Genomic DNA, 21,033 nt, shown 5'->3' with positions numbered 1-21,033 from the left:
TTTGACCCGTAACTAGCCGTCTTGAACGCGGCTCTTTTCATTAGATCAAAGAGACGCGGCGAAACACACGCCTGTTAAAAAACATTCACGTACCTGTGGTGTGTGTCTGAGCCTGCGTGAGCGAGTGTGTGTGTGTGTGTGTGTGTGTGTGTGTGTGTGTGTCAGCTTGCATATAGTCCTAAGCCATGTTCTGTGATGTGACATTGCTGACTGGTGCTGACGTTAAGACTTTTCAGGGGAGAGAGTGGGGGGTAAAAAAAAAAAAAAAAAAAAAAAGAAAGAAAAAAAAGCCTGCATCAGGAGAAAAAGAGCTACCCCATCAAGTGTGTGTGCGTCGGAGGGTGCAGACAGACAGAGGTAGACTCTGCAGTCTACCCACGGCACATGGATGAGGAAGGTGTGTGTGTGTGTGCGCTTTGATGTCCTGAATAGTGATTTCAGCTGACCGCAAACATGCTTAATTGATGCTGGATTCTCCCGTTAACGGCGCAGACCCGTGGCGTCAACACAAACACACATTAATGCAAGCAGACCACGAATGAGACGGATTAATACTGAGCCTCAAACACAGGCTGCTATTATTATTATTATTATTTTTTTAAGGCGCTGAGGTCGTGATCAAGCAATATGCAACGGGACATCCATCATGCTCCGTGGTCCCTTCCCTCTGATGCAGCACCAGAGAGGGGCTTTTCTGCATTCAATGGAGATGGATGGCGAGCCATTTGGTTCCAGGCAGACCTGTTTACAATTCTGCAGACAGAACTGCAAAATAGATGAGCTATTATTGATATTGATCACGGCCTCCTATCAGCGCCATCGATTCGGAATGAAGAAAGAAAAGGGGAAAAAGAAAAAAAAAAAAAGAAATCGAAAACAAAAGAGTGTCGGCAGAACCCTTTGAGGAGGCTAAAACTTTGTTAGGAGACATCAGCGGGCGGCGGCGGCGGTTGCCGGTGACGCCGACGCGCGCCGTAGGCAGGCAGACCCTCCTCAAAGGGTTGGGTTGCAAATTAAAAGACGACCGCTGCGGCGCACAACTGGAACTCCACAGAGAACACTGCGATCACACACGCACACACAAGCTTGCTTAGCAGGTTACATGCTGAGGGTAAAAAAAAAAAATAAAAAAAAAAGATGTGGGACTGCGCTATGGCAAAGTAATCAACCATAACCAGGAGAGCGGAAATACCTGTGTGAAAAACCTGCAGGACCTTTCTCTCTTCTGAAGCTGCAAATTCAAACAAGTCAGCTGTTAGCGATGTAACACCTCTCAGTCACACACTGACACACAAAGGCCGATACGCCCACTTCATTAACACTGCGCAAAAAAAAAAAAAAGGACTTAGGTAGCGGAAAAAAAAAAAAGTTTAAAAAAATACATTGTTATTCTCCTCGGCCGCCGATTCCTGCTGCCATAATCGTCTTTCCTCGTACTTTTTTCCCCTCCCGCTAATAACTTCCTCTCTTCCTCCATTTCTTTTTTCCCACTCATTCTCCGCATCTACTGTCAAGTGAATTGATGGCGTTAATTATGACGCCGCTCGTGCGTGATTGGTCATATTCGATTTTGCCGGCGCCGAATTTGCATATTAAGCTATCGTATTACTCAATTAGATGCAGAGTGCATGATTGGGCCATTATCGGGGCGCTTTTTTTTCCCCACTCTTTTGCCGCCGATCGCTTTTGTGGACAAATTCCACCTTTAATAGGCTACGCGGTCAGCGGCAAAACATAGATTAATTGATTCCGCTTACACATGCTCCAGGAAATGTATTCGTTTCGCGTGTGTAGCTGAATTACGAGAGGGGAGATGTAAAGGCGCGATAATGAGGCGAAGAGGGAAAATAAAGGAGACTCGGGGCCAAATAAAACAAAGGAGAGTGACTGTTCGAGCGCTGTCAGTCTGGCTGCTAAACCCCGCCTATCACTGTTGACCTCAGCAGAGACCGTCAAGAAGCAGTCCGACATCCAGTCAGTCAGTCAGTCAGTCAGTCAGTCAGTCAGTCAGTCAGCCCTTCCCAAGTGATTTAACTCACTTTAATTGAACGGCCACACGAACAAACTACAGAACCAAAGTCTTTCTGCTGCTGTCGTAAAACAGACCCTTAGCGCGCTCCGGATCGGATTTCCATTAATGTAATCCTGAAGTATGCACTCAGGCCCGATTGTCAACGGCGTCTTCACAGCCGAAGCTCAAGGGCTGAAGTTCATTAAACAATAAGCCATGATGTAAAACGTGTCCAGGGCCTGTGCTGTTTGTTTTATTAAGAACGACTCCCACGCTGGGGACGGGAGTTTTTTATTAAGTTTCAGCCCTGATCTCAAAAGAGTTGAGAAAACCTTGCCAGAGACTAAAGGCACTTATCTCTCGCTCATAATCTCGAGCAAAGTTTTTCACAAAAGGAACCGCCAACAGAAGAAAAGCAACGTCTATTTATCGTCGGGGAAGGGACGGCGTTATGTGGCGGCTTTCACTTAACCCTGAGAACGAGTGTGAGACAAAGACGCTAACTGCTGATGGCGTTCATCTCGCTGTTAACTTGAAAGAGTCTCTCCGTCTCTTCCCTCTTCGCCCCGTCGCTCCAGCTCTCTCTTCGCTCCCTGTCGGTTAAACCCGCCGGACTCGAAGGAAAATCTTTACCATCGCTCCGTCACCCTGTTTCCCGGAGGTCGTACCTTGGTGAGGCTGCGGGCGGCGCTGTCCTTGCCCCCCGGGGTGAGGTTCCTGAGCTGGACGTCCAGCAGCTCCACCAGCTGGGCCATGGCCCGCACCGTGGACGGCACGTCGCCGGGACGCAGGAGCCCCTTGGTCTGCTCCGCCAGCTCCCGGGCCACGATCGCTGCCGTCTCGCCCGACCGAAGCTGAGAGAGGGGCAAAGAGGGCGACGGGCACAGAAAGAAGGAGGGAGATGGTAGAGAAAAAAAAGGCGGATGGAGGAGCAGATGTAAATGAGAAGAAATAAAGGTGAAGAGCAATGGGAAGTCGCATACAAGAGACAAAAAAAATGTGCTTTTAGTTTAATGGGCGACATCACTCAGTGTTATGTGTCCGGCAGCTCATGAGAGTTATCATAAAGACGTTAAAAGGCCGCGCCATTGAAATGCTGATTTCCAAGTTTAGTATCACACGGAAAAGGATTAAGGCTCATGTGAAAACCGCCGCGAAGCAACGAAATGATAACCGGGGAGGCGCTTTTCACAGCCGGGGGATCCCGACTAATCAAATGCAATAACCTCCCCGATGAAAAACTCACGCGTGCATCAAATTAACATATCACAACGCCTGTTGTTAGCCGGTTCTGATGATGAGCACGTTTCCACTCCCCTACAGCTACGTAGCGTCCCTCGGATCCGAAGCGCGCGCTGCGGCTAACGGATGAAGACGGATACGTGGCCTGAATCTCTCCCCCCGTAGCTGGCGCTTCTTCATGCGTGAGGTGCCGTCGCTCCGGGACTTTATCCGTAACACACACCCTTAAACCAGGGCTCAACGGGGAGCCCGCGAGAGCCGGCGGCGATCAGACTTACTTTCTGCATGATGTGGTTGACCCAGGGCGACGTGCAGTTGCTGAGGTCGGGGCCTCGGGGATCCCAGTAGCCCAAATGGGCCACGCACACGTATGTGGCCACGCCTGCAAGATAAGCAAAGCAAACAGGGTGAGACAAGCCTGACATTCAGCGGGGAGACGCCGAGACTCTCGAGGTGGCCGAGGTTTCGCTGGGCATGTTCGCAGTGTTAGCGCGCGGACGGGAGAATCGTCTTGTTCACAGCAGCTAGCGGGAAAAAATGTGACGATTCCACCTAATGAAAATATAAGATATGAAATATCTATTTTGCTTTGTTCCAGATCCTCTTTCACGTTTCACATCCTTGACTTTTAGCCCTCTACTCAGAACTACAATGAAATCACGATCACTGACTTGATCACTCAAGTGCTCAGTAAATACACTGATTTACCTTCACTTCATTCATCCATCAGAGGTAGTAGGTTGTTACGTTAACCCTTTGACTTCCACACTAAGAAATACGATTAATCACAGTTAAATATCATTCATTTTTAATCTATATAAATAGCGTGGACAGCAAACTGTCTATTCTGACATTATTAAAATGTCCGATTGATACAATATAAATACTGAAGCTGTATGATGAACGTTTTCAAGCATCTGTTCAAATTCAAATTCGCTATAGCTCAAGAAGTCATAAAAGCCACAGATTAGATACCTGTATATATAATGCTTTCACACATGGGCAAAGTTGTGTATCTTACAAACTGAATGACTAGCAATGGCTAGAAAATGGGTACAACAAACATTTTGTTGTCCACTACTACTACCACTACAAAAAAGATCAGCCGTGCGGTTACGATAAAAGTCGAAGGGTTAAGGTTAAGATTGAGGCTTCACACGCTAACGTCATAAAACGTAATGCACTGGTGGTTGTTGACTGTTTTCTGTAGCTTTTGGTTTTGTGCTCAACAGCAGCACTGACACACCAACTTCAAAAACTTTTCACCTATTCCACCTTTGAAATTCGTTTGTGAAGCGTTGGCGCTCGCCCTTAAACGCACCACAGCTGCGTCTTTCACTCCTGTTGCTTTTAGCCACAAAACTGTTTTCTGCAGCTTTTGGTTTTGTGCTCAATAGCAGCACTGACGCACCAACTTCAAAAACTTTACACTTATTCCCCCTATTGCAACGTGAGGTGCAGACAAAAGGACGGGAGCATCCCCGTAACGTCGTCTACCCATGCGGGGTTCCTCACCCAGCGTCCCCACGGGGCAGGGCTGCTTGGCCGTCTGGCCCTGCTGCGTCCGGGGCCACGATATGTCGGCCGTCACCCTCGGGCTGCAGAAGTCCTGGGGCGGGAGGGCGGGGGGCTGCGGGGCCGCCGGGGGGACCTGCGCCGGGGGCTTCTGGTTGGTGTCGGGGATGTGGTTGGCGTCGGGCGACGAGCCCCGGGCGGTGACCAGGACGGGCTGGCGGACCGTGGTGGTCGTCCGGTACCGCTGGCCTGGCGAGGTGGTGAGGAGGGGCCTCGGCGTGGTGTAGTAGGGGGGAGAGCGCGTGGTGGTGGCTCTGCTGGTCGAGGAGGAGGAGGAGGAGGAGCCTCCCCCGCCGACCGGGCCCGGTCCCCGGTTGGGGGGCATCATGGGAGGCGGACGATAGTCTGAAAAGGCAGAATGGATGGTTTAAAAACAGGGTTCTACGACTAGAAGCCACAAATTCCAAATGTGTTGCACAGATTAGCGGGTCCAAACATGGCTGGAATGCGGATGTTTTTATGAGCGAGAGTTCAAAGGCCAGGAAGGAAATTAAGAACAATAGAACTCAAAGAACTGCGATCAACATCTGGATTAGGACTAAGTGTGCGTACGAAGAGCCGGCCCGCGAGCGTGAATAATAGTGACGGACGCAGACACATGTGCGGGCCTTCATCTGCAGGGCGCTAAGCGGCTCTGACAGGGAGTAGCTCATGTTTCTGTTGACTCCCTCACGTTGGCGTTTCATCCCTCGTCACACGCCCGGATCTCCGCGGAGTCATTTATCGCACACGAGCGCAAGACGCGCTTCTGAGCAATTCAGCCGGCTGGAATGCGAGTGCTAAAACTTTCATAATTAAACACCAAATCTCCGGCCCCGCCGTACGCGGGACCACTGATTGATTCTCCCTGCGCAGGATTAGCGGTCTCCCCTATGGGACTGGCGCACGGTGGCGGTTCTCGCTGCCTAACCTGGCAGAAAAAAACATTCTTTCAGAGCCGTGCATGATTTATAACACGGTGACATCACGAGAGGAAGGGAGGCCACTTAAATGCATATGGCACACTCTATTACTGTCAATATTTCATTGTAAAAAAAAAAAAAAGGCTCAATTATTCACACTTGGGGACGGGAATAATGAATGAATGAACGGACGGGATGATGGGGAGAGAGTGCGGCGGGCATGTGTTCGCGAAGCGTCGGCGCTCGCCCGTAAAACGCGCCGCACCCGCGTCTTTCGCTCCTGTTGCTTTTAGCCGCAAAAGCCGAGCGGTTATTTACAGTTCCCTCCTTTGAATTATTTTATTAGTCTCGAATCGTTAGGAAGTCATTACGGGTAATACGGTTGGGCGCAGCTGGAGCATATTTTCTAAATCCGCATCTTTGCTTTCATGAAACGCGCGGGTCCCGGATTCCCTACACAACCGAGCGTTTCCAAGCAAAATCCGCAAATTATCCTCGAGAACACTTTCAGGAAAAATCCTAATTACAGATACCCACGTTTCAGATTTAAACCTACTCGAGAGGTGTGAATTGTCTACGAACTATATTTTAGAAACTTTATAATTTTGCGCTTCTTTATGCAAAACACGCGGAGCGCTGCCTGCAGGCCTGCAGCATGGAGATGTGTCCTGTCTTGCCATCGTGCATATGCCGCTCCTGAAATCCTGAAGTCCTGAAATATGAATTGTGACAACTTCATGCTATGTACCATGGAAATTTTAGAGTCCCGTCTGAAAACCCGAAGCTAAAGCCTGCAAACTAAACACCTTCTCTTCGCGCCTGCCTTAGACCCTCGACTGAGATTTGTTCTGTCGCGTTCGTTAAGAAGAGTGCGCAATTTCCCCAAAAATCAGGCTACCTGACTTCTCATTAATGAAGCCCGTTGAGCTTTCAAAGAAACATCCAGCCGCCGGTTGTAACGGAAGAGGTAGAAACCTGCCTCATGCGGCTCAAGTCGCAATTTCATGACCTACAGCAAAAAAAACAAAAACAAAAAACAAAACTTGTGTTTCTCCGAGAGTGAACGTATTCTGCATAATCAAAGTCAACGACATGTGACTGGATTGAGGTGTGTGTAGCATCAGTTTCTGGAGTGGAAAGGGGGGGTTGACTAAGGTGAGGTGTGAAGAGAGTGAATGAAGTGTGAGCGCGCGGGCGGCGGGAGGGTTTTTCATATTATTTACCGTGAACTCGAAGTCGTCCCCTTCCTGTGGATTCAAAGTTTAATTAAAGACAGCCCTAAGTCTCTCCGTCTCGCCCTCCGTCTCCCTCCCTCTCTGTCCGCCCGCCTGACTGACAGCCGCGTAACGTCCCCCTCCCCTCCCCTCCCCTCCCGCGCGTTCTGTTCTCTCCCACCACAACTCAATGGAGTGTTTCCGCACCTAAACCCACCCCCCACCCCTCCTCCTCCTCCTCCTTCTTCCCACCCCGTTCTTGAATCGCTGCCGTCCTGCCTCATGCATTCTCCACGGAACATTGCCATCAATCATGCGTGGCAGCGGTGGCCTAGGGACCGGCTGTCAATCTGCGTGTGTTGTGTGTGTGTGTATTTACGAGGCAGAGACTGTGTGTGTGTGTGTGTCGTCTATCTGGACTCAAAACGGGAAGCTCCATTAGGGGCTCTGCCACAACAATGGGAGACTAATGGCGTGTGCATGCGCGCGTCTGAGGTTGATGTCTGCTGTCGTCTGAGCACAGGGCGGAAAACGCGGCGGCCGGCGGCTCGGGGCGAGGTAACACACAAAGTCTGAAAAGTGCCCCAGGCACGAGGGCCACGCCGCTCCGCTGCACGCGCATCCTTCGCTCTTCTTCTTCTTCTCCTCTTAACTTTCTTTCTCAACTCCGCGCCCGTTCCTCTTTCATTATGCTAATGCCAAATTCCACATTTCTAAAGGGGGCTCTCGTTCACGTATAATCCTCTCCGTCCTCGTTTCAACCCGGATCGGTCGCCGTTTAAAGAAAAAAAAAAATCAAAAAAAAAAAAAAAAAAGATCGTTTAATGCGATGCGCTCATCGCTTGCATCAGCCCGGATGCTGCGAGAGGCTTCGGGGAGGGACGTGACATAGCAGGTTCATGAAACATTCATAGGGAAAAAAGGCTGAAGGTTGTACTCGCGGGGGCTGACATATCTCGTCGCGTGTAAGCGCGGGGAACCTCAAGTAAATGCGCTGAGACAACTTCAAGATGTCGGCTACGGGCTAGCCTAAACACCGTGCTCCGTGACAAAAAAAAAAAAAAAAAAACGATGCGGCCAAATGTACAGCCGCGCGTGGAGTACGTACGGCGTGAAGGCTGGTGAACTTTGGCCGTGTTTTAGGAGAAACGCCGGTCGTGACGTGATCTGCCGTCAGGAGTTCTGTGAAAAAACGTTGTGGTGTAGACGTCCGAGGAATCTAAGTTGGCTTTCTACACTGAGAGCATTAACTGCTCTACTTACAGCGGAGCAATAAGAAACCAATAGGACAGTAAATGTGATTATCCAGGATCAATTATACTCACATTAGCCACAACATTAAAGACACTGACAGGAGAAGTAAATAACTTTAGCCGTCTCGTGACAATAAATTATTCTGCTGGGAAACTTTTGGACTTAAACTTGTACCACCCTTCTACACCAGACCAGACCAGACCCCCCCACCTCCCATAGCAACGACACTCCCTGTCCTCACTCGGACCAGCACACACCATTTTAAAATCCTTACATCGGCTGCCTGTTGGTTTCCGTACTGATTTTACAGTTCTTTTATTAGTTTTTAAAGCACTCCGTGGACTCGCACCAGATTACATCTCTGAGATGTTTTTATCGTATCAACCAGAAAGGCCTCTCGGATCCTCTGGCTCGTCTCCGTTAATTGTTCCACAGAGTAGAACAAAATCATTTGGTGACGCTGCTTCCAGCCGCTACGCTCAGGAAAACCCGTGGCACCGGCCTGCCGGTGGATCTGAGAGGAGCTAGAAACGCTTTTAAACGTGCTCGCATCTCTTTCGATCTGGCTTTTATGTCGAGGTGTTGTTTTATTCTATTTTACAGTTTATATTCTTCCGTTTTTATTCATTGATTCATTTATTTTTTATCTTCATTTTGAGAGTTTCTATATTTTATTCTATAATTTTTATTCTGCATTTCATTCCACTTTTAATCTGCTGTTTCATATTCATTTATATTAAATTTTATAATTTTTTTATTCATATTGATCTATTCTACTATTTTAACGAAACCTTTTTACAGTGTGCATTAGTCTCCATGTCCTTTAATTGTTGTTTGTTCCACTCTTTTACATATTTTTATCAAAATATACAACACTATAAACACTACTATTTATACTACTATAATACTATGAATAAAATTTGATTGATTGATTGATTGATTGATGGCAGCAGTCATCCCCAGCAGGATGCAGCCTGACAAACACACAGACAAAATAACAAAAAAAAAAAAAAAACATGAAGAACATAACAAGGTGTTGACCTGGCCTCCAAATTCACTAGATCCCAAACTGATTAAGTATCTGTGGGATGCGCTGACACAAAGGCCCCTCCCCTCAACCCACAGGACCCAAAGGCCCCTCCCACTAATAACATCCTGTTGCCAGCAGTGATGAACTGTTCCAGAGGCACGAGGGAGACCTGCACAATATTAGGACGGTGGCCGTAATGTTACGCCTGATCGGTGTATATCCCACTATGACACACATAAAAAAAAAAATAAAAATCATCAAATTAACAATCTGCAAAATGAGCGATGAACGGACGAACCCGTAATTTCTCGTTTTCCGAGATGTTAACCACAATTCTTTGGAAGCAGCTCATTGTGATACTACGCGCTGGCGTAACACAGTGAGATCACATCGTAACAGAACAATGAGGCCGATAAACAATGAGACCGAATAATTGCCCGTAATTTTATTCAACCGTACTGGGAAATCTTCCTCATCTGACGAGGAAGCTGGCGCGATATGATTGAAGGCAGCGGATCAGCCGCTAATGGGCCCTGTGGTGAGATAATTGGGTTATCTGTTGATTCCTCGGTCAAGGATAAACATTCGGTGTGAGCTTTTTTAAAACCGACACAAACAAAAAAAAATTGCTTAAAGTGCTTGAAACAAACCGGCGAACTCCCATCTCCCATTGTATCGTGCTCTATTGTGTTTGTTTTCCTGACCTGTAGCGAGCCCTGGGGAAGGTGAGACAATGACAGACTGGCAGAAAACTTGTTCTTGAAGTTGTCATCTGTCACCACATCGGAGGGGCCACAGAGATGCTGTCTGTCAGCCCCGGGATGCGAGCGCATGATCGTCTGACATGCAGACAGGCAGTGTGCATGCATGTGTGTGTCTGAGTGTGTGTGTGTGTGTGTGTGCATCAAATGTTTTTTTTTCCCTGCGTGTGGGTAAGACAGCCTGTCTCTGCCTCTGCTCTTGTTGACTCCTCGCTCGGTAAACAGAGGGATGGTAAATCCACAAAAACAAAAGGTAGAAGGCAAGAGAGGAGGAGAGAGGAGTGGGAAAACACAAACTTCCCCTGGCAAGATTCCCACACTGTCGAAAAAACAAAAAAAAAACACACAAAAAAAAAAACGACAGAGAGAATGAGAGAGGGGAAGAGTGACGCAGATGCAAAGAGAAGAGGGATTTGAATTAAGGCGGAAGCTTCGCGCGGCTGAGATGAAGTGTCTGTTACACTTGTTAATATGCGAGATGACTGCGTACCGCTTGCACTTCTTAAAGCTCGCATCTAGTCACACACACACACACACACACACACACACACACTCGTCCCGAAACAGTAGGGAAGGAGGGATCCAGAAGGGTAGCTGCAAAACGATAATCTGACTAGAGGGCACAAAGCTTTCTAGGCTGGATAGCAGCGCGCACACACTGAACGGCCGCTGCGTGCCGCGATAACGCACTGTGGCTGGAGAGCACACAAACACGCACAAAAGCGCTCCCTTGTCAAGACTCTTAGTTTTTTTGCCCCGGTGGTGGTGCGGCGAGCTACATGCGCGCGCTTGCGTGCACAGCACAACGCGCGCCGCTCGTGGCTCGAGCCTGCTGATAAGACTGAAAGGAGCACTTCAAAGCAGTGATACTTTTAGATAAAAAAAAGAAAGAAAGAAAGAAAAAAAAAAAGCACGAGCTCGACTGATACGGCCTCCTCTCAAAATGGCTGCCGGGCACGGACGCTGTTGCCGCAGCCACCGTTGTCAGGCACAGGGGGGGGGGGGTGACGCCGCTCCGACGCCGAGTCGGGCTGAGTTCGGAGGCACCTGCAGCGAGTTAGCCAATTACACGCTTCTTTCCTAATCAGGGGGAAGTTCGCTTGTTCAAAGCGGGAAGCTAATAGGAGGCTTCGTGTTTTGTTGATTGGTTTTGTATTGTGTGAGGAGACACGTACACCGATCGGGCGTAACATTACGACCACTTTGCTGATACTGCGTGGGCCTCGTTGCGTCTGACTCGTCGGAGGACGGACGCGGGTCTTCTGAGGGGGGTCACGTGGTGTCTGGAAACAGGATGTTTGTCAGCGGGGGACGTGGAGCTCAGATCGACACGTTGTGCTGTTCTTCATGTATTTATTCTAGTTTTTCCATAACTGTGTGTCTGTGTGTCGCTGCGTCCTGCTGGGGGTGTCTGCTGACCAATCAAATAGTGTCGTTGCTATGGGGTGGGGGTGTCCGGTCTGGGTCTAGGTCGAGGTCGAGGTGGGTGGTACGTCCACATGAATGCCAGGTCCAAATGTTAGTCAGTTCTCCTGTCATAGTGGTCATAATGTTAACACATCATCAATGTACATGTCAATTCCAAGGAAATCTGACACAAATGTATGTTGTAACCTTCATCATGCGACGCTGTAGAGCTACAATTTATTGTGGACTCCATTCAATAATTTATATATATTATATACAGTGGGGGAAATAAGTATTTGATCCCCTGCTGAATTTGTAAGTTTTCCCACTTCCATAGAAATGATCAGACTCTGGTTTTTATGGTTGTTTACTGGTTATGGGTATAGACAGAATATCAATCGAAAATGCATAAAAAACACACAATCTAAAAGTTATAAATTGTTATGTATTTTATTAAGGGAAATAAGTATTTGATCCCCAACAATTCACTTAGAATTCAGGCTCCTACAGATTGGCTGGTGCGCATGTGGCACACAGCTGTGCTCAGTCAACTAATTACCAATACTCCTGATCTTAACTCGTCATGTATATAAAGCACACCTGCTCTAAGAATCAGTTTCTTACATTCCAACTTCTACAGCACCATGGGCAAGACCAAAGAGCTGTCAAAAGATGTCAGGGACAAGATTGTAGACCTGCACAAGGCTGGTATAGGTTACAAAACCATCAGCAAAAGGCTTGGTGAGAAGGTGACAACTATTGGTGCCATTATTCGCAAGTGGAAGACCCATAAAAGGACCATCAACTGTCCTTGGTCTGGAGCTCCCCGCAAAATCTCGCCTCATGGAGTGAGGATGATGATGAGAAAGGTGAGGGAGCAGCCTAAAACAACACGGCAGGAGCTTGTTAATGGTCTGGAAGCAGTTGGGACCTCCGTCACCAAGAAAACAGTTGGCAACACACTGCGCCGTTATGGATTGAACTCTTGCAGTGCCTGCAAGGTCCCCCTGCTCAAGAAGGCACATGTACAGGCCCGCCTTAAGTTTGCCAGTGAACATCTAAATGACTCAGAGAAGGCTTGGGAGAAAGTGCTGTGGTCTGACGAAACCAAAGTTGAGCTATTTGGCATTAATTCGACCCGCCGTGTTTGGAGGATGAAAAAACGTGAGTATGACCCAAAGAACACCATACCCACGGTTAAGCATGGAGGTGGAAACATCATGTTTTGGGGCTGTTTTTCAGCAAAGGGTACAGGGCAACTTCACCGCATTATGGGGCCAATGAATGCAGCCATGTACTGTAACATCTTGGACAAAAACCTTCTTTCCTCAGCAAGAACACTGAAGATGCCTCGTGGGTGGGTTTTCCAACATGACAATGACCCAAAACATACTGCCAGGACAACAAAGGAGTGGCTCAAGAAGAAGCATATTAAGGTCATGGAGTGGCCTAGTCAGTCTCCAGACCTTAACCCGATCGAAAACCTGTGGAGGGAGCTGAAGCTCCGAGTTTCCAAGAGGCAGCCAAGAAACTTGAAGGATTTAGAGACTGTCTGTAAAGATGAATGGGCCAAAATCCCTCCTGCGCTGTGTGCAAACCTGGTGACCAACTACAAGAAACGTCTCATCGCTGTGCTTGCCAACAAAGGTTTCTCTACAAAGTACTGACTTGTGTTGTGCTTGGGGATCAAATACTTATTTCCCTTAATAAAATACATAACAATTTATAACTTTTAGATTGTGTGTTTTTTATGCATTTTCGACTGATATTCTGTCTATACCCATAACCAGTAAACAACCATAAAAACCAGAGTCTGATCATTTCTACGGAAGTGGGCAAACTTACAAATTCAGCAGGGGATCAAATACTTATTTCCCCCACTATATATATATATACATATATATATGTGTGTCCAAAATTAAATTCTGAGTAGAATAGAATAGCAGTCGTGACACGCTCTGCTAGCCGCTCTCGTCTGTGTCTACTTCCTGCAATGCTCTGGGTTTCCCTTCCACCCCATTGTCTTGGCCGGGCCCCGCTTAATTTGGCATCTGCTGCTTGGCAGAGGCGAAGCGGCGCAAGAAGCCAAGCGCTCGCACACAGAGGGACCCGGCGCCGGGGCCATCCAATCGATAAGGACACACTGCGGGCGGGGGAACAGGTGAGGCAAACTCTGTGAAGCAGAGTTCAGTCTCTGCAGAGGCCGCTCTGTCGTAATCTATTTGGGACAGAGGGAGACGGGCGGGGAGGGGAGGGGAGGGGAGGGGAGGGGGGGAGGCAGACAAGAGGGTGATGGATGCAGGCGGAGAAGACAAAGAAGAGAGAGGGCAGGAGTGGGAGTGTAGACAAGGGCCGAGGTGCGTGTTGCATTGTGGTGGTGGTGTTCGCCGGCGGCAAAGCGGCAGCAGCAGCAGCAGCGAGAGCCTGGAAACGATTCTCATTCTCCGGCGCGTCGCGGGACACGCGTGACATGTTTTGACTGCAGATTTAACACGTTTACAGTCTCCTACGACGTTTATTTTTTGTGATGATATCTCCAAATGTGAGGAGTATAGGATTCTCAAAGCGAAAAAAATTCCAACTCCGCATGCATTAAACATGCGAAGTAAAAACCTGCCTAATTTTTGACAGAGCTGAACCCTCTCAAGCCGCGTGCGCGCAGCTCGAGGGCCTGACACACACATGCTGACATCATGCGCGCGCGCGCGCGCGCACACACACACACACACACACACACACACACACACACACACTCAGCCTGACGAGCCAGAAATGTGCTCAGGGGTTATTCTAATCAGTGATCTGGTGAAAGAGGGTCTCCACTTCAGCCATTAACTCTTGTTATTCTCTCCACTTTAGCTTATTTCCAACATTTCCTGCACTGCTTAGCCCTGCTGCTTGATTGCAATCTGGTGCCAAATAAAGGAGACAGGAGACGAGGGGAGAGGAGAGGAGAGGAGAGGAGAGAGGAGAGGAGAGGAGAGGACAGTGGAGGGGAGGGGAGGGGAGGGGAGGTGGTGGAGTAAATAGTAGGAGACTTGCTAAAGACAATAGATGTCCCACGCTTCACTTCCTTAGGAAATGGAGTCTGCGGTCGCCGCCATTACGGGTTCAAAGGTGAACCTTTAAATTTTTGTAACCCGATCGAGTGGCAAGCAAAGGTCGCCTCCCTACAACTGTGCATTTAACAGATTTAATTGAATTCCGGTGTTCGATTGCCTTGTAAGTGAGATTGACAACGCCATGTTCGACACCCCAGCGTTTTTTTCTTTTTTTTTTGTCCAGCTAACTTCTATTTTTATCGTTGCAAAACGTTCTGATGTCACCGGTCACAGAAGGATTTGTAAACTACTGAACGTTCCAGCGAGCGCTGCCGGGGCCATAATCCGGAATCGGTAAGGACATCGTTCGACCGTAAACCGGCCACGACCAGGTGCTCCTCGCGAGATTTATGGCAGAGGAGTGAAAACAATTATGGGAAGAGTTGTTGAAGAGCCAAGGACCACTTAGTGGAGAGCTTCACAAAGACCTGGAATTAGCAGGTACAATTATTTCAAAGAAAACATTAAGCAATGCACTCAACGGCAGTGGCCCGTTTGCACACTCACCACGCTAGACTCCAATTCTGAAGAGAAAGCATGTTGAAGCACGTTTAAAGTTTGCTGCACAACATTTGGACAAGCCTGTAAAATACTGGGAGAACATAGTCTGGTCAGAGCACAATTGAACCATTTGGATGCCGTAACACACACCATGTTTATAGGACAAAATGCACTGTGTTTTTCTGCATGTGGTGCTGGCAAACTTCCTATAATTGAAGGGAGGATAAATGGATATGGAAATGGAAATATACCGAGACATTCTTGAGAAAAATCTCTGTCCACCAGAATGATGAAGATGAAACGAGGGTGGACATTTCAGCAAGACGATGATCCCAAAGACAGAGCCAAGGAAACTCTCAACTGGCTTCAGAGAAAACAATAAAGCTGCTAGAACGGCCCAGACAATCATCTGACTTGAATCCAATTGAAAATCTACGGAAAGAACTAAAAATCAGAGTTCAGAGAAGAGGCCCATAAAGCCTTCAAGATTCAAAGTCTGTTTGTGTGGAAGAATGGACCAAAATCACACCTGAGCAATGCATGTGGCTAGTTTCTCCAAACAGGAGGCGTCTTAAAGCTTCATTACCAACAAAGGCTTTTGCACAAAGTATTAAATAAATAGCATTAAGCGTGTTCCCTCTGTCATTTTACATAACTTAATTTCTTGGTTTCTTTCTATGTATGGATTACTTGGGTTGTTACCAACACCTGGTGAAAATGTCATGTCAATAGCACCTTTACAAATATGTTTACTTTGAAAAATTTACCTGCTGTATAAATAAAATGTCTAATCAACCAAAGATTTTGCGACCCCCCCCCTGCAGTACCTCCACGGACCCCCTAGGGGTCGCAGACCACCTATTGGAGACCTAGAGATCTACAGGAATGCCAAACATAAGTTATTGAGATGTTGCAATGTATGGACAAATGTATTTAAAATTAAATAAAGTATCAGCGAATAAATATCATTTCACACTAAACAGTTGACTTTTCTAACTTTGCAAGCTAACGCTTATAAAGTTTAGCTAGGTCGCGTTACGTCTGGAGTCATTTTCTTCAGGTTTTGACCAACTTTCTCCGCGGTCAAGAGCACAAACGTGTGGTTTTTAAAAAAAAAATTAGTGGTAAAGTCAACTTTTATTAGAGAGCAAGACAAACAGCAAGACAACACAGGTTAAACTCAGAGATGATCTAACAAATGGGGAGAGATGCTTTAGGGAGCAATAATAAAAAAAACAAGCCCCCATGTTGTTTGAAACGTGTAAAAACATTTCCGATTCGCTGTGAAACCGTGGGCCACCACAGTTATTTACACTGTGTGGGAAACCCTGCAAACCTTTGTGTAACTTTATGAATTAAAACGATTCTTGAACACAATACAAAAAAAAAAAAAAAACGAAGTACAGCATCAAACAATATCTGTAGCTCTTGAACTATAACCAATAATATAAATAAGTAATAAGGTACACGAATGAAGAAAGTGATCTCTCCTAAGTTGTTTTGATAAAGTTATCACCGGCTCATAATCCATAAGTCATTACACTTTCAAACACCAGTCAAATCTTTTGTCTCGTTCTGATTAATGGTCTTAAACACTGTCTCCATTTCAGAGAACAAAAAAAAGAAAAAAAAAAAAAAAAAATCCCCCAAGGCTGCTAGGGGGAACTTTCATAATTATGTATCTTTCTTTTTAAAAACCAATTTCACTGTGCCGCCTCCATTCAACAAGATCGTCTCACTTGAACTTAAAACCTTAAGCAGTGTCGTCACCTTAAAGGGCAGCGGGACGGCGCCGGGAGGGGAACATACACAGCGCTCGTGAGAACGTGCGAAATTTTTGCAGAGAGCGGTGGGGGAGAAAAAAGCAAAATTACAAGACGAGCGGAAAGAGAATACGAAAGGGCGAAAGGAGAGGGGGAGCTGAGCGAAGAAAAGAAAAGGCCGTCGCCATCTTCTCCGTTTTAGCCCCTCCCAGCCTGGAGATGCAGATAACATGAATAATTTTGAGACTTTGTTGGGGAAAACTTTCTAAAGTGTGGCAAGGCAGACTGGAGGTGATAAATTATTCAGGCGTTTCATCGGAGCCATGCTGCTTGCGTAGGGCAAGGCTCTATAATATGCATGTAAGAAGACGTGATGAAACAAGCCCATAAACAGCGGAGAATGAGAGCGCATTTGGGGGGACGGCGCGGCGGGGGAAAGGGGGCGACGCCGAGACAAGCGGCTCTGACTTCGTATAGGCGTTCAAGGCCCACATAATATATACATCTGAGGACGCTCCGTGGAAAAAAAGCCCCCGCGTGATGAGGGAGCACAAAAGGAGGGCAGATTAGGCGGCGGATAAGAAACGACCCGGGAGGAGAAACACGGCGTTAAAGAGAAAGATGCATGAGAGGCAGAAGAGGAAATATTGAGATTCCTGCCATTGTTGAGTGTTTGTGCCGGAGACGGTGTGAGAAAGAGCGGGGGATTTAACAGACAAAGGCGAAACACAAACAGACACGAGAAACAATAAATGTAAAGAGGCAGTTCGCTTTCTTGTTAAGCAGCGAGGGAGACGGGATGCGCGTTTCAAAAAAAGGATCGTTTTCTTGCCGAGACGGCGACGACGGGTGCGATGGAACAGAGTAAACCTTTAAAATATGCCGGTCCAAGGTGAACTGAGCATTCTTTAGTCATTGTTTCACGATGAAATTCTTACGCTTTAAGGGCAAATGAAGTGTACATGTATTGGTCCTATTGCTGAGAACACTATCCGAAATAACACCTCTGCTAAAGTCAAATATTTAAAAGTATGAATTTATTTTTCGTCATTTCCACCTGACTTGCCTGCTACTTTGCTAGTTTGAAGTGACGTAATAAAATACGTCACAGGGTTGGTTGGATCCCTCTGAATGACGATGGAAATAAGTAAGTCTTACAGAGCTCTGGGCGTCATGTGACTTTTTTTTTTGTTGACGCCGCCATATTGGTAGGAAAAATGAATGGTGCCGGTGCTGATTTAAGGCCATCAGAGTTTACTGCACTTTAAACGAAGATATAAAACGACCAGTACAAGGCAACGCTTTCCTAACCCTAACCCTAACCCTAACCCTAACCGATTACATATCACCGACTCATCGTGCCTCAGATTTGCTTTTTTCAAATATTAAAACAGCCGGGGGAGACAATGTTCCTGACCTGGAGTATCTGGATATACAGAACTACCGCGTTAACTTTCCTTCATCCTACTCCGGAGTCACTGAAAGCACACAAGGGGTCGCAGGTAGATGGACGCGGTCAGGCCTCCTGATGTACATCCAGTTTTGGAGTTTGTCGGCTAAAAACAGCATCTCTTTGTCACTGTTACGCTGTCACGACATAATGTTATGATCCGATGACGGGCGTTTTATTGCAATAATCTTGTGGGATCTTTGGATAATCCTATAAAAGGATTTCCGCTTTGCTGGTCCCCGACTATTCTGGCATCCTTGGGCACAGCAGCCCCAGGTTAACTGGCGAGTTGCTCGCAGTTGTCAGCCGAGTAGTCGTTAGAAAGAAGCGCTTCTCTGTCAATATGGCGGCGTGGTGGTTAACGGCGCAGGGTGACGTCAGCTCCTGGAGCTCTGTTGGTTATGCGGCACGGAAACCGAGCAGTGGTACCACTAAGAGTGGAAGGAGGTGGTGAGTCCGGTGGTTTGGAGAGAGTTTGGACAGAGTTTTATTGGCTATTGTTCACCAATGCCACTGTTTCAGTGTATATATATGCCAGGATGTTGGAAGTGGCAGTGCTTTCACTGAAAGATATCTGAGCAGAAACACTGCAACGCCCCGTTTGTAGCAGGTAAGCTAAGCTAGCTGTAACCACGCGTTTAAAGCGAGTACACGCTACGTGTATCTGACTAAAACAATCCATCTTCCACTATTAATGCTTCACCATACGTCCTTCTCAAGCTCTCTCTTCTCTCTTTCACTGTCTACGACTAGGAAGCACCAGCCATATGATGTTTGAGGCTATAGCCTCAAAACCCTTCAATTACAAATCAAACACACCAAAATAAATAACTAAAAATAATAAAACTCAGCAGCGTCTTAACACTAGGCTGAAAACGTAGTAAAAAACCAAACTATTCAGCACTCAACATGTTTGACAACCACCCCTGCTGGTGAGTACGGACCCCCTCAGCCTGACTTCTATATTTAACAAGAACCTTCTGTTTCAGTGAGATCTGCACCACCTTCCAGCTACCTTGGCTGTAAATATTCCTGTAATATTCCTCAGAGTTGTGACCGCGAGCATCTTTAAGTTTGTAAAAACTCTGATTAGTGGGAAAGCCGGGCCGAACGAAGCCGATGAACGGGATATGAACCCACAGGCGCAACGAGGGTTCTTCACCGCGCTTATTCTGAGCGTTACGTCTCTCTGATACCAGCGCTCAGAGGAGAATGTAAATAACCGACGGCGTCAACCTGGCGATGCAGCATCATTCTGCGTGTGTGGGCGAGCTCCGCAGCGATCAGGGCGTTCGTTTTTTATTTTATTTTTAAATTTAAATGTGTTCACGGCTGCGGTTGTTGTGGAGTTCATTGATTTTCTTTGTCTTCCCTGCCTCAGATAATGATATTTAATGTGTTCACCGATGAATCTGCGGAAAGTGAGGGATAGAAGCCATTTGCCCCATAAATTTTTACCGTTTATTTATTTATTGTCAATCAGCTTAGTTTAATTGTGGGGAGTATTTTGTGATTTCAGGTGTGTGCGCAGAATTCAGATATCTGTCCATCGAATACATAAGGAGTTATAGGAAAGTTATGTTCTATACTCTGCAGCCTGAATATATTATTTGATTTATGGGTGTACCAAATAACACTGTGATCAGCATATAATGTTTGTTTAGCCACACAAATAATGTAGTGATACTAAGAGTACATTTTACCAAACCATACTTCAACTAATTTCCTTTTTTTCTTATATAAGAATATTATAAATATAGTTTTTTATTAGGGGTGCACGATAATTATCAGGCCGATAATTATCGTCCCAATATCAGGAAATTATGACATCATTCCCATAAGTCTGATGTCATGACTTGTCGGCCTGATAACATATAATACATATTTTCGTCGTTTTAATCAGGCGCTCCCTCTCTTACATGAGACCTAACGTCAGTACATTCGGAAAAACAACGTTCTGCCTGAAAAAATGCGTTAATCCCCCGTGTCGGAAAACAACTCGTCAAGTCTGTCATAATTTTGGTAGTAGCTGACTGGTATAGCTGCCCTGGATGTTACACATAAATCCTAAAAACGTGAATGCATCACGACGTGCATCCGTTACAAGATGGCGGCGGTAATGGAGTTTTTTAAAGTTTCTGAGGAAGACAGTTCACTGGCTGAGTGCAACAAATGTTTAAAGAAAATACCACGTGGAGGGAGAAATAGCGTTGAACTAGCATGGAAATGTTGGGTTCTAACTTGTGTCAGTGCATTATTTATTTTTTAGAACTTGTGGAATGCACTTTTTCACTTTATTTACTTTTAAACCTGATGCAAAGTATTTCAGGTCTTGAGGCCTTAACATTGTGATGTTCATTCGAAATATCAAATAGTTTTGTTTGACCTTGATCTTTTAGGAAATGTTTGCTTGCTAATAGTTTTTCATCTCAAAAGATAAATATCTTTATTTTAAGAGTCAAAGCTGTTTGTTCATTAGTCTTTCTAATCTCCAGGTATGTTATTGGTATCGGCCTTTGGAAGCCGAAAGTTATCGGTTTTAAAAAAAAGTTCTCGTGCATCCCTAGTTTTTATTCTTTAAAACTCTCTTTGAAGTAACAGTACTTTAACTGGAGTCCAGTTCTCTAGTTTTCCTTTCATTTCTCCACCTGCAAAAATTTGGGTGTATTCAAATCTGGACGAAAAAGTATTTGTATTTGAAAGCAGTCGAATGTGAACCACAGCGGACTCTTTTTAAACCGTCGGCCTTTTGTTTCTCCAGTTGGACAGACATAACAAAACGCTCGGTGCTCTCTGTGTCGTACCCCAATTACACTCGGTCC

General features: G+C 46.4%; 1 protein-coding gene across 11 annotated transcripts in view; it reads right to left on the bottom strand.

Annotated features, from left to right (window-relative positions):
• Positions 1-21,033, bottom strand: part of adgrl3.1 (adhesion G protein-coupled receptor L3.1) — a 137,469-nt gene that overhangs the window by 43,783 nt on the left and 72,653 nt on the right. For 9 of the 11 annotated variants that reach the window (XM_047577675.1, XM_047577679.1, XM_047577680.1 and 6 more), the window contains exons 8-11: positions 4,769-5,173; positions 3,532-3,635; positions 2,680-2,865; positions 1,193-1,231 (exon numbers count right to left, since the gene is read on the bottom strand). In XM_047577675.1, the coding sequence (XP_047433631.1) occupies positions 1,193-1,231; positions 2,680-2,865; positions 3,532-3,635; positions 4,769-5,173 (734 nt within the window). The remainder of the gene's footprint in view (positions 1-1,192; positions 1,232-2,679; positions 2,866-3,531; positions 3,636-4,768; positions 5,174-21,033) is intronic. The other 2 variants (XM_047577677.1, XM_047577685.1) reach the window with 1 other exon arrangement.

Source organism: Mugil cephalus, chromosome 2 (assembly GCF_022458985.1).
Source record: "Mugil cephalus isolate CIBA_MC_2020 chromosome 2, CIBA_Mcephalus_1.1, whole genome shotgun sequence".
NCBI classification, from domain to species: Eukaryota; Metazoa; Chordata; class Actinopteri; order Mugiliformes; family Mugilidae; genus Mugil; species Mugil cephalus.
Note: the sequence above shows the minus strand (reverse complement) of the source record. Positions and strands in the feature narration are given on the sequence as shown.